Genomic DNA, 14,544 nt, shown 5'->3' with positions numbered 1-14,544 from the left:
TTATGTTAATGAAAAATTTGAATTATACATTTATTTTCTTACACCATTTAAATCTCATTTAAGTATGATAATCATATTGGAGTTATCTCCCTTCAATTGAATACATCTTAATTTAGATGACTATTTTTGTTTTGTTGTGTTTTGTGTTTGTGTACTGTTAATGAATGTCTGTATTTTGTACCGCTGTGTTGTTCTTAGGGAGAAGACTTATATAGGCAATGCCTGATGTCTAATCCTTTTGACAATTGTATTTTTGTCAATAAAATTGTTTGAAATTGAAAATAGATCGCAAAAAGTGAAGCAGTGTCAATGGAAACATCAGGGAAAGAAATTGTTTAGAAAAGAAGTGAGAAGTTCCCTGATGAGAATGCTATTGGAAAGCAGGAAACATACTTACGTCTCATTTGTTACCCCATTCTAACGATTTGAGTTAGGATTTTGGCACCGTTAGTAGGTCGGTTATCTCGATTGTTTTTTCTCATTAAATACTATACATTTCTATTTGTCGTTTGCTAGAAACATGTGTATGTACAATATTTTAAGAGCAGAGAAGATTAAACCGATTTTGCAAAAATATCTGGCTTGGTTCTGTACATAAAGAACACGTGTAACTTTGGTTGGTTAGGGTTATTTCATGTTTAAACGGATATTTATAGACTTGATTGATATGGTCTAACGCTCAAAAGGAGATTTGCCCATTCTTTGTTTACATGACTTGTAACTTAAAATTGATTGCGATTTAATATGATGACATAATACAATCTATTGAAATTGAAAAAAGAAACGGTAAACATATACGATTAAAGTCATTAATATATTTTCACAGCGAGTGCGGTGGTGACATGTAATTTCGAAACGGACATCGGAGGGAAGTGTTGTCTTAAGAATGACAAGTCTATAAAGAATGCAATATGGCTTGAAAAAGGGGTAAGCTACATTAAACAAACATCATGATTTATGCAGTACAAATGAAAAATTTTGATGTCATGAAAACACAATTTTACAAAAAGACGAAAATGACTTCAATCGTTTGTCTGTAGTGACATCATTATTGTAGCCATTGAGAAGGCGATAATTAACCCCGCTGTCATGACCGTTACATCTATGGAATATTTTCTGTGTAATAAGTGAATTATTCTAGTTTAAATCAAGTTGTAACCTTTAACAACTTATACATGCATGCCTTTTTGTAGTCTTTAAATTGGGCTCTCTTGGCCTAAATATTCGAATACGTTCTCCAGAGAGATAATTAGAATCGAAAAATATATTTTTTAAAAATGTGCTTTGAGGATTTTTTCTTTCAAAAGTTTTTCTTTCATAGATATAACTGGCGCTCTGTCAGCCTAAATATATTATTGCGTCATCGTGAGAGATGATTCAAATATGCACGCATGCCGGAAAAGAGTTAATTAAGAGTTCTTTTGAAATCAAAAGTAGGAAGTTGTCTTGAAACTATGTTAATGATGTCAGTGTTCACTGCTTTAACCTTTGACAATAATTGGTGTTTATTAGGTAACAATAGTTGATGTTACAGGTTTGCCTCCACAATTTTGAAAACATTAAAATTTGTCAAGCGATCAGTAACATCCACACAAATATGAAAAGAAAATGCAGTATGATTAGTTGATCAGAATTAATCAATATGTTGTAATTATATTCAACATAATTGTTTATGGTCAATACTATTTATGTTATTATGCACACAGAGCGGCCTGATTGGAGCACAGAAGGTGTACGCAAAAGACGGGGCCGTATTTGCACGTCCTTTTGGGCAATACTATGGGAATGTCGCCAAATTGCAAACGGAACTAACCTTCGCAGGTGCGTTATAATTTTTTTATCACATTATGGACCTGTTATCCAGTGAATTTGCACCTGTTTTTTTTTCCATATGTCACTAATACCAGTCAGAAATCAATTGTAGCGTCATATGTACAAAGACGTAACGTCATGAATGATGTTTATTGCAAAACTAATGGCCGTATCGATTTGTTTTAACTTGTAAATAGAGTTATTTGGTATAGATTATCTTGAAATTTGTTTTGCTATTGTAGATGGCGCCCGATGTTTACAGTTCACAGCTATAGTGGTGAAGGCACGAGAGGGAGAACAACAGTCTGGATTAGCTGTGTACACAGTTAAACAGGGAAGTCCCCTGGAAACACTTAAATCATTAGTGGAAACGACCTCCAACAACTGGCAGGAATTCAAAATACCAATTGAAACTCTTCATCAGAAAAAGGTTAGATGCATTAGAGGGTTATCCTATAATAATTTGAATTTTCAGGGCATTTATGTTTCGCAGTTGTCCCTGCTGGAACTTGTTCTCGGTTATTGATTTCGCCCAGCCATCTTCTAAAACATCAGTTTTATAAAACAGGTAAACACACCTGGACGTGTGTGTGTATGTATACAGGTATATTATAAAGATATGCAGAGATTGAAAATTCTTGGTACAAATACTTGCTGGCCATTTATGATATAGCGAAATCAAATTCACCGCGAACCCCACCACCTGTACAGCATATGCAAACCGTAATGAAAAAAAAAAAAAAAGAAAAAGAATATAGAGAAGGTCTGTTGACCGTATGTCTTACCAATGAAAGCTACATATATGTAGTTGAAAATCATAAATGTCATTGCGTCGTTGAAATTTGCATTCTCAGTCTGGTGTTGTATTCAATTTATTTGAATTGAACACTATAGTAAATTATGTTATGTAAGAATATTAATATTGGAAAAATGAAATAAGAACGATGCATTTCAGCTTCACCATTGTATCAACAAATGTATGTTGAGTATGTAGTGGTTCAATTTGATTGTGTATTATTTGACGTCATAAATATTTGTTTAATACTGACTTCATATTTTGTAAGTATTTCAGGTGCAACCTGTACAAATATGAGGAAAAACACCCAGCAATTGATTACATGAACAGTGTTTTCTTCATTTTGTAATTCCAGGTTGTTTTCGCGGGAAAAATTGGAGACACAATGTTGGGCATTGATAATGTAATCATATCAAAAGGCTGTAATGGAGAAGGGGGTATGTGTTTCCATTTCATAACTTAAGCTGACCCGGGTAAACCAACTTCCAAATGAGATTGAAAATATACAGAGTTTCAGTTTTTGAAAATCAAAAATCGACTTTAGTTATGAACACACGTGAAAAAATCAACAAATCAACAATTGTCACAACTTCTGACGGCACATGTGTTGTGACTGCAACAGATAAAGTAACATTAAGTGGGATGATCGTTAATCTAGATCGCATATCCTGATAAAGCTATTTTCACAACGGTTTGCAAAAGTATCATAATAATGACATACCAAAGATTTGTTCATTCGTTTTCATTTCATATGAAAATGACCAAACAAACCACATATCTATGTATTTGGAAGCAGTAAAGCATAATATATTAATGTATGTTTTGCAGCAAGTGTATGCGCCAATCAACCTTGTAAAAATGGTGGTGTCTGTTCGAGTTCTGGTGCTTCATTTACGTGCGAATGCAAGTCGGGTTTCAGTGGATCGACCTGTGAGATTGCCGGTAAGCATATGTGGATGAAAAAGAAGGCTTGCTTATATATGTTGTAATATCAGAATCATCTCAATGAGAATAATAAAATTTGTCACCCCTTTGATGGTGAGACAGGGGAATATCCACAGGAGAGTGGTGATTCTTAAGTTGCCAAACACAACGCTCTACCCATGGGGCCGGCGATCACAAAATCGACTATTTTTGTTGACCTTTTGGTCATGATTTCAATGAAATCGGTTCATTAGTTAATGAGAAGTGTACCAATAAATAACTTAAAGTCATCCTGACCTTTCGGTTCAGGTGAACTGCAAATCATATTGTACAAATTTAACTATTGATTGCATCTTTGGACAGCTAAACCCTGTGACGCCAAGCCATGTAAAAACAATGGACAGTGTCTCAACAAAGCTTCAGGATCAACAACGTATACCTGTGTGTGTGTGGATGGATACAAAGGCACAAACTGTAAAACAATAGGTAGGTACTCGGATGTCTATCGTTTGCTATTGTAGATCCATACAATTTAATACAAGATGCTCGCGATCCTTACCGATTACCTAAATCTTAAGCATGAAACTATCCCCTATGCATTTGCAATGCAATTCGTAACACTTCTTATATGAAATATAACCAAGTTTTAAGCAATCCCGAGTGAGAAATATGACCTTGATTTTTACAAGTACGATAAAGCAGACCCTTCAGTTTATGTTGAATATTCGATTGTGCTATATCTTGGTCTTGAAAAGATATTCGAAATTTCAATTCGACACCTGGGTCCGTCCTCTTAGTCCTAATGATTCAGCCATGGTCGTGGGGGCCATGTTTTATTTGAGGATTTTGCCTGACCTTATTCCAAGGAAGGTTTCTGCAAAATATCATCTAAATTGATTCAGGAGTATTTTAAGAGTTCGATAATGTGACAAGGTTAACGGACGACGGATGAAGACGGATCTGAAAAAGGTCATTGTGCTTCGCTAAGGTGACATAAAAAGTGTTTAACGGTACATTAATGATTGAATGCGATGCACTGAGGCTGATCCTGATGATGATGATGATGATGATGATGATGATGATATGATGATGATGATGATGATGATGAGAAATATGTAATTACTTTACTTCAGATCAATCATGTAATTCCGACCAATGGAAATGTGCCGATGGACAGTGCATAGCGAATGAATTCCGTTGTGATTGGCGTCTTTCACATTGCAATGATGGATCAGATGAAAAGGGATGCAGTAAGTGTACACATGTATTTATGTTCAATGGCATAGCGATAGTATATATATGTAAATTGTTGATTTTTCTATTAAAAAGTACATCACACAGATACATAATTTGACACCCAAATGCATAGCATGGAACAAATGAATAACAAGCCATATCGCAAAACTATAAAATGTGATATAATATGCGTATCGCCATGAAACCTTACAAACTCACCAATAATTCATCTTTATATACGTATGTAAACATGAATTATAATTAAGGGATACGTAATTTTAGCGCATTTATCTGTGAAAAAAAAAAGAATAAGATAATAAAACAAAACGGGAATCTCTGTTCGACTGGGAAATATTTGTCAATGTAGATATCTTATATACAATATATTCGATTATTTTCGATTGTAGATAAGTTTTTATTGAATGTTCATCACATTGTTATTTATACAATGTACCACCGAATCTTGTCTAAAAATATCCATTTCATGACAGTTTTTTTTAAATTACAATCGTTACTATTGTTATCATGATGTCGAAATATTTGCGAGGTGTAACATGCAAAAATAATTCATTATAATATTTAAAGCACTCGTTTATATTGCCACCAGCAAATTTGAAATGATAGAAGAGAAAGAGTATTTAATTCATATCCGTTAATACCTTTTCCCGAGAGCTACTTCCTTATTTTATATAAAGAGTATCGATGAATCAGTAACTAAGAGTACCTGATACGTCCTGATCAAACACAATTGTTAATTTATTTCATCTAAAAACAACTGAAAATTTCAATATTATTAAAATGATTAAACTCGCATAATTGTCATGTGACACTTCTCTTAGTTTAAACACCGAGTGTTGGTCAAGTTTATAAAGATCATTTCCTATCATAATCCATACATATATATGTTATATGCTAATACAAATATAGGACCAAGGGTTGGGAAGTTGTGTCTAGTAACTGTGATTGTAGTCACATTATTGTAACCAATTTGTTTATCTTACAGCCGACCACTGCTTATCAAAACCGTGTTAAAATGGTGGAAAGTGTCAAAGTGAAAAGACGACGTTTACATGTGAATGTGCTAATGGATTCGCTGGCAAAACCTGCACCGAAACACGTACGGACCCATTGTTTCCCTCAATATCATAAATGGTCGTTTCTTTTGTTTCATAATGCAATCTTTCTTTTCTTTGATAATAGAAACATATAAGTAAAGCATATTCTTTTCGTAAAATAGATCTGTTGGTTCTATATAATTCGCAAATACAAGATGTTAACTTCATCTCGACGATTACACTCAAGCATAAAGACAGAAAGATAATGTGGCTATGGTTAGTCATATCTCGTGGCAATGACCGACAGTTTTCAGATAGTAATGCTATGGTATTAGAGAAACTTTTTTTTTTAATTTTTAGACTTTAGATCAACATTTGACCATATGGAAATATACTTAATGGTACATGTGGTATGTCTTTTGAATGATGATACTACTAATTTATCGATTATATATCATTTGCAGTAGCAAATAACCTGCTAATATATCAATTATATGTAATTTATAGCAGTGAATAACCTGCTAATATAGCAATCATAGGGAATTATTGGCAGCAAATAATTTTGTTTGGATTTTATGTTAACTACAGTGACCTGCACATCAGCACAGTTTAAGTGTACCGACGGCGAGAAATGCATTCCCAAAGATTATCGTTGTGACAGTGTCCCAGACTGCAATGACAATAGTGATGAGATTAACTGTGGTAATGCATTTATTTATATATTTAAATACAAATCTTGTTCGATTTTTAATTTATGTACACTAACGTACATTGGCTACTTGATTCATACAATTTAACTATTAGGAGATTGACTAGAAATCATTTAAATATATATAGAAAATATTAGAATGGTTTTAACCCCCCCCCCCCCCCCCCACTTTGTCTGTCTGTCTGTCTGTCTGTCTCTCTCTCTGTCTCTCTCTGTCTGTCTGTCTGTCTGTCTGTCTCTCTCTCTCTCTCTCTCTCTCTCTCTCTCTCTCTCTCTCTCTCTCTCCGTTTTTCATTTATAATTCAGCGTTGTATTTACAGACACTGGCGGTACTGTCACGTGTAATGAACAGACTGAGTTTAAATGTACCAACGGGGAGTGTATCATTGGCACCTACAAATGTGATGGCATTATAGATTGTGGTGATGGAATTGATGAAGCAGGATGTCGTAAGTGTCGCCTTCTAAATTATTTACAATTTTATAAGTGTTTGTTTATTTAATACTATCCCACAATTGCAACGTACACAATCTATTTGCAGTGTTGAAAACTGAATAAACCTAGGGAAATTTTCATCGGGCAGTTTTAATGAATTTAAATACAAAAGGCATTAATTCGAATAAGGCAAAGTTCAAATTTATGCCAGAAAGTGTCAAACGAGATATTTTTGTCAAACATACATATAAAAAATTACTCACAAAGCAATCTTAATGTCAGCATATTTTACAGCGTCTACCCGGAGAGCAAAGTTGGTGGCGACTTATCCGATGAAGTCAGATGAGAAGAAGAGGACAGGTGGAAAGTTGGCAACCTCTCGATATCCTGTCAAAAAGGCTCCCGAGGAAACTGAGACGTCTTTCAAATCTACTCTGCGCAGAATGCTTATTCAACTGAGGAAACTTAACAAATCTGATGTTAGGTCTTCTCCTCAAACCAGAGCAAAGGTCAATACTAGGTCAATTCGTTAGACGACTAACGGAAACTCGTAAGTTCTGTTCTTAATTCTCATTATGTACAAGACATACAAAATATCTCAGAGGGAAAGTGGGCGCCATCCATTGACTGATTTTTACTACTGGGTATATGTAAAACTGATCATTTCTGGTCTTTGCCCTTTTTCCTATTTTCCATGATTTGAAAACTAGGGAAACCTATATACGAAATCCAAGAAGGATGCATCAGGAACTGTCTGTAAAACAGTCATTATTAACTTCAACTCGAGACAAAAACGAACGTTAAAGATCAACGAAGTAATAGAAATACGAAACTGGAATTGTTATAATCCAAGATGGTCGCCTTTTTGTCAATTTGTTTATGTGATCAAACTTTTTGAAAGTGCACAACCAAGCAACTAGACCAAAGAAACCACACATATGTAGTTTGAAGAATGTGTACGCAGGGCGCTTGAGGGAAAGGCGACAGCAAATTCTATGGTTTAAATCCAAGATGTCCCGCCTGTCGTTCATCAATCTCAAAATTTGTCATGCACAGTACAGTACCAGAGATAACCTATATATAGAATTTGAGAAAGATACATTAAGTACTTTTCGAGAAATAGCGCTACATAAAGTGCTAAAATTCAAAGTATCGTGTTGAAATATATAAAGTTGCAATAATGATTATTGTATGTATCGATTTATCAATGTAACACGCATGTATTCAATACGGCATATATAACATATTGATATCACACTATTTAATCAGTAGAATTTAAATATCCAGAAAAAAAACAGAATATGGAAAATTTCAGTATAACAGTTATATACTGAAGTGTATATAATAGTGTTTATGACAGTATATAAAACAGAGCATAATCAAAGGTACCATCTGATCAATACCGCTAATTAGTCGAGCTAGATATGTTAACTAAGATATGTAAATAAAGTATGAATTTTAGAAATTATTTTTACAATCTACATTACGAGCAAAAACTGGATGACTTCGTAAACTATTTTCGAATTACCAAATTATCGAATTTTAAGTATCGTCTTATTTTTATGTAATAATGATACCTCTCGATACAGTTGGTAGTAAATTATTAATCTCTTATTGATAATACTAATCTACAGACAGGGGTTAATGTACTATATATCGTATAAATAATACAAAGTCACGTGATCACCTTACAGTAAATATGCTGTTATATATATATATATTCATATTTCTAACACATGTGAGTAGTGCAAACAGTATACAGTAATATATTACATCATCTGTACCGGAGACCAATATATGGTCAATAAAAATGTTATTTAATGAACAACCTCAAACAAACGGAATATTTATACATTTTTAGTACATGCAAGTAGTGTAAATGTATGGAAAAAATCGTGATCACTTGCATTGGAGCTTTCAAATGATGTCATTGGTATAAATTTTCATGGTGTGTCCATGTAATGATATAATATCATTATAATACGTACAATAATATATATCTATATTCGTAATTCAACTGCAACCACGAAACAACGAACTTTTCATGTGGCACAGTATATGGTTTAAAATTACACATGGTATAGTTAATCATATCTTATGCTACAGACTTCAAAATATCAATATAGAGTAGCGGACTTAAATGATAACATGCTTCAGTTTATTCCAAATCTAAATTAATATTTCATTTGAAAAGGTTTCTTTCATGGTACATGTGTGCTTCATGTTTTCTAGGCATTGGTTGTTGACGACAAAGGATGAAGAGTTCTTCTACATTTTCTGCAGTTGTAATCGGATATGTTTACACTGACACACTGATAAACATTAGAATATACATTGATGTATTTTCTTCTGAATAAAACAGTATCCTTTAGAAACATAGACAGCGAATTTCGTTTTTCATTGCTTGATTTACTCTAGACATACTGCTTCGTATGATTATGTCTAGATCTACATGGATTCAAATCGATGAAGAGAACACAGTTTTTCGCAGAAGAGTCCGCTAAGGGTAAGCTCGATACTGTAATCAAAAGTCAATGCAACATGCAATACAATTTAAAGTTTTTCGTTAATAGAATATTCCCAAGCAAATGGAAAATTAAGTGATCGATATAGCTTACTTAATGGAGACTAATGCATTTATAAGAAAAACATAAAAAAAGAAAGACAGATAGGGAATTGAAAGGAAAACACGAACGAAAGAAAAGATAGACCACAAGAAATGCAATGATGCAGCAGATATATTTTGGTCTCTTCCGTGTCCCCTAAATAACAAACAAGAAGAAAACCCACCGATAATGTAAGTACCCCACGTTTAGTTGCCTCAGACGATCTACATACAGTGGAATACAGCGGGTCTATTTTTGGGATCTCTAATGGCCTCTGAATAGATCACGTTGGTTTTCTACCCTATTAAGGATCCAACACAGGACATTACAAGACACACAACTGACATAATTATCGACAACCTGACATGGATTATAGGCCTAATGTAAATGTAAAATAGTATGTTCAGCTTAAGACATTTGGCGAAAATAGCATACAAATGTGACTGCAGATAAAGTATATGTGTCAATAGAAAAATAAAGAAGAGAAAGTTGGCCAAATAATAATTTATAAGAGTTTCTAACAAACATTTATGACTATTTTAGCCTACAAATTAAGTGGTCTGTTTAAAAAAGTAAAGATAGTTGCCCTTAAGTTGCGATTTCACAATTGATCATATTTTATCTAAATCCGCGGCAAGTCCATTGTGATGAATTCAATTCATTTTAACTAAAAACATTGACGCATCACTGAATTCTCACATATCAAAATCCAGATCAACAGATCAACCATCTCCTTAGCAAACAAGAGTGCATCAGGACAGGACACATCTACCATGTTCTATTTAGGGGACGTTGAAAGGACGAAAATACATGTAGAACTTATGTCCCCATCCCAACACTTAATTCTGTCTTTCCATGCTTTATTTTATTCTATAGGTGTCTCCTTGACACCTATCCTCATATAACCCTGATTGTTGCAAGGACATTAACCCCCTAAAACAAACACAAACGTCTACCTTGTTGATGAGATTATACCATTCAATAGACCTGTGTATTTTAGTATAAAATGCACTACATCGTCATCTGCTGATGTATCGCATCTTATACACAACCAATCTTCCCGAGAGGTGCCCCGATAAAGTGCTAGTTTTACTTGATGTGAAGAGATTTTTGTTTTAGTCATCCTGAATTTGTATGATAGTAAGGTAATTTTTTGGTCAAAATGATGAATAGTAAAAGACAGCTTTCCATTCGAATAATGCTGGTTGGTTTTGTTTAATAATATTGTACGTCCATTCAACAGCTAAGGTCATTTAAGGAAGACAACCACGGTGTGCGAAATGCATGCATGAAGTGTATGCATGTGTGCTTTGGGGAGTTGCGGTATGATCGAGTTGAGTCTTCTTGTGACGGCGCGGAACGGATGCCGAATTACAGTTTTTTTTATTACTGAGGTCTTCTGTCAAAATCACTAAGCAGGGGAACCCTCCCGGTCACATTCATAATCAGACAAACCAGTCGTCCCACTCAATAAATGCTGAGCAGGAGTAGCAACTACTATGTTTTAAAGATGCTGGTATGTGTCGGCCAGGGAACAGAACCCAAGGCCAAAATTGAGGCATTGAATGTCAAGGGAGACATGCGCACTTTTAAAGTCTTTGGTAACTCTAGTTGCAGCCATGCCAATGCAGACATATAAATCCGAAGGAGTATAAAACCCTATATTTGGATTAATACCTAGAAATGAATACGTATCTACAGATTAAATCTTTATTTTTTTTTAAAGAGGAATTTCTGCCTGGTTTGGTGAACGTTTAAACATTAGAACATAGTATCTGGTGTTGATGTTTACTTCGCCTTCTGCTGTTCGAGTGACGGAGATAAAATAACCAGGTCGCCATCATGTAAAATTCTAATAATGCATTCTTTATAAGAACACAAATCTGGTAACTCCTCCGTGTGGGTGCAAGCAAAACACCCAGCTATAGTCACCTTAAGAGATATGTGCAAAAACATAAATGATACATAACTATGTCAGAGTTACCTTTCTTTGACGGAGGAATAGTAATTGAATGACAGACTTAATTCATCATGTATCCAGTTACAAGACAAATTACAATAGCAACGAAGTTTGATTTAGTTTAGTGTACCATCATTTCAACTAGGTAGCCCCTTTTTCAGTATCATGTGACCGGGTCGAGTATCCTGCTGGGTTTTTTCGCAGAGTACCTCAGTACGATAACACTTTAGCAGGGAAAGTCTCCCTGTAAGTGAGGAACATGCGTCAGTGAATGTTTTTGTGTTTTGGGAGGCTACGGTATATTTGTGTTTGTTTCCTTGTGAAAGCGCGGACAGATGCCGACATTATAGTACTATCCAATAAAACACACCACTCGGTTATAATGGAAGCAGGCGAGCAAGTCGACCCAAACACATGCATGCTGAATTGGTCGTTCTCATATTTCATATGGATGTTCTTTCTCTGATTAACTGTCTTCTTCCGAATGTCTCCATTGACACAGACTCGCTATTTTGCATTTAGTTGCGAGCTCGTCCCTTCGAGGAAGGCTTTTGGATCTTTCCCCTGGCCGATACGTGTGCTATGATCTTAAAATGTTTTTTTCTTAATAAGCAAGATGTCCAGATACCTGCACTAAAATGTCAACATAAGTTTTATTACGAGACAAACATAAATAAGCGTAGCCTCCCAAAACACATACACTACAGTGAAAATACGAATACACGGAGAGGGGAGGCTGTACTTAAATGTCAACAGCTAGATCGTAAAATAATGCAAAATCATGCCAAAGCATGTTTGGGAGTGGTACAAGAACAGATTTTCATTATAGTTCAACCTGATGATATGTCTTGCTGGGCGAATTAAGCAATATACGCCGGTGCTTCTCGCACACAGGGGACGTCGTCCTGAAGTGACTATAGTAGTTGAAAGGACATTAAACTAAACCAAACACCTCATTCAAACATTCATTATAATTTTGACAAGTCACTATTGTTAGTGAATATTTTTACATAAAATCAAAACAGGTCATTTAAGGATTTTTTTTTGTAATTTCATGTTGCTATTTGGTTTTGTTTTGTATTGTTTAACGTGAGTATATAGAAAGGTAAAACCTTTTGGTTATACATTCACGAACAGGGGCTAGCTACATAATTAACTAAAAGACATTGTGGATTTTATATTTTATTCACAGCTACGATATGAATTGTCCATAATGACAAGGATAATATTATGTACAGCATGCATTGTTGGTCAGTAATACGTAATTCGATACATTGTACGTTGATACAAAACGACAAAAATAAATATTGTGCCATAGAGAACGAAGATAAAATATACAAATTATTGACATACAATTACAATATTGATCTAATCAAATTAAACACAAACGCAATCATGTCCAAGCTTCCTCGGGCCCTTAATCCCTCTTGAAGAAGACAATCCACGTCAGCCTTCATTAGCCGGAGTTTGCACGAACTTCAGGCCGAGGAGATAGGGCAATATTTCCTTAATATGTCATGCGGTCCCGGTGTAATAATTTTGACACGTCTCCGTTTGAAAGAAAAGTTATTATGCAGTGTACATTTAATCCTGTACAAAACGTCGAAAGCAGAACATTTCGACAAACCTTTTTCGGAAAGGCTGTCCGAATAAACCATACAGAACAAAATTGAAAGAGTGATTTATGGCTGCACATGTGTATGCAATGGTATAGGGAACTGGGATCAGCTCCATGACACCATCCCAGCTTTTGTTGTATACGATTGCAAATAAAGATATACCGATAAATGGCAGGAAACAGAGGATAAAGAACGCAGTGACTGTAAACAACATGGTGACTGTTTTCCTGGTCGAATCCTTTATAATAGGGTGCTGAAGGCCCATTGGTCTCGTTGCCTCCAGTCAGATTTAGTCGTATGCTAGCTGACCTGTAGATTTCCTTATCATCAATATATTGAGGATGCTAATTATAAGGAATGGAATAAGAACATAATTGGACATATCGATGTAGAAACCGTATCCAAAACAGTAGTCATCGGTGAATGCTGGTGTAATACACGACGAGTGATCGTCATTCCATTCTAGACATACAACCGGAAAATTCAGTGCGACGATAACAAGAAAGGCAGCACCGACGACAATAAACGCACGTTTCCTAGTGCAGTACTTCATGACTTTAAAAGGATGACAGACAGCTATGTAGCGATCGACGGTAGCAGCTACTGTGATCCACGAGGATAAATGAGAGAATATTCGTAAACCTGCTTCGAAGAGAGAGCATGTGATTTGTATGGGGTTTTCAGCTGTTAGCTCCAGCAAAATGGAAGTTGAAACTAAAGCAATTGAAGCGATGTCGGACAGGGAAAGCAACGCAAGATACAGGTAGAATGAGGACTTGGCCAATTGAAACAATACCACAGACGTTATACTGTTTCCCACCAGTCCCACTAATGAAATGATGGCCCAGACGATTCCAGAAAAATCGAACCCAGTATCAATGTCGTTGCCATGGCGAGTGTAATTGTTGTCAACGCCACTTCCATTGAACATTTGTGACGTTTGATTTTGAAGACTAAGGTTCCGGTCTGCCATGATTTCACTGAAATTTATGAAATTAAATTCAGATCAATGTAATGAGCTATGTTAGGCCTAACACATTTAATTAACATCACCATAATTACAAAATTGTTTTTTCTTCGAGCGGGGGATATCTGTATAAGTGTGGTGGAGTTATAAGTTTTATATGATATAAAATAAAAAAATAAGATAATAAAGAGTTATTTTCATAGAAAAAAAAAGATATTGGAAATAGACTGAAAAGCTCCCATGATGGAGCGAAAGCGAAAACTAGTGTCTGTGTCAGTTTTTACTATTCTCAATATATATATTTATATACATATGGAGAAAAAAAGTTCTTGTCTATGCAGAGTTAGATATATATATATAAGAAAAACTTAACGACACACTTCCTAGCGCTTTCACAGCTCTTGCTGCTCTTCATGAAAATTTAT

The 14,544-nt window shown here is 34.9% G+C and overlaps 2 protein-coding genes across 3 annotated transcripts in view; one reads left to right on the top strand and one right to left on the bottom strand.

The window, feature by feature from the left end:
• LOC117316612 (zinc metalloproteinase nas-36-like) overlaps positions 1–9,353 on the top strand; it is a 31,129-nt gene extending 21,776 nt beyond the window's left edge. The window contains exons 16-27 of one of the 2 annotated variants that reach the window (XM_033871283.1): positions 827–927; positions 1,707–1,821; positions 2,055–2,242; positions 2,964–3,045; positions 3,437–3,550; positions 3,896–4,018; positions 4,666–4,782; positions 5,772–5,885; positions 6,412–6,525; positions 6,853–6,981; positions 7,262–7,517; positions 9,200–9,353. In XM_033871283.1, the coding sequence (XP_033727174.1) occupies positions 827–927; positions 1,707–1,821; positions 2,055–2,242; positions 2,964–3,045; positions 3,437–3,550; positions 3,896–4,018; positions 4,666–4,782; positions 5,772–5,800 (869 nt within the window). In that variant the 3' untranslated portion in view covers positions 5,801–5,885; positions 6,412–6,525; positions 6,853–6,981; positions 7,262–7,517; positions 9,200–9,353. Of the gene's footprint in view, positions 1–826; positions 928–1,706; positions 1,822–2,054; positions 2,243–2,963; positions 3,046–3,436; positions 3,551–3,895; positions 4,019–4,665; positions 4,783–5,771; positions 5,886–6,411; positions 6,526–6,852; positions 6,982–7,249; positions 7,518–9,199 lie in introns of both variants that reach the window. The other variant, XM_033871284.1, reaches the window with a different exon arrangement.
• A 3,658-nt stretch (positions 9,354–13,011) lies between these two features.
• On the bottom strand, positions 13,012–14,125 carry LOC117316241 (FMRFamide receptor-like). Its single transcript, XM_033870779.1, has 2 exons — positions 13,462–14,125; positions 13,012–13,353 (listed from the first exon to the last, which is right to left on the bottom strand). The coding sequence occupies exons 1-2, from the start codon at positions 14,123–14,125 to the stop codon at positions 13,118–13,120; spliced, it is 900 nt and encodes a 299-aa protein (XP_033726670.1). The 3' UTR covers positions 13,012–13,117.
• Positions 14,126–14,544: the final 419 nt, after the last annotated feature.

Source organism: Pecten maximus, chromosome 18 (genome assembly GCF_902652985.1).
Source record: "Pecten maximus chromosome 18, xPecMax1.1, whole genome shotgun sequence".
NCBI lineage: Eukaryota > Metazoa > Mollusca > Bivalvia > Pectinida > Pectinidae > Pecten > Pecten maximus.
The sequence above is the reverse complement of the archived record's forward strand: the minus strand, read 5'-3'. Positions and strand labels throughout refer to the sequence as shown.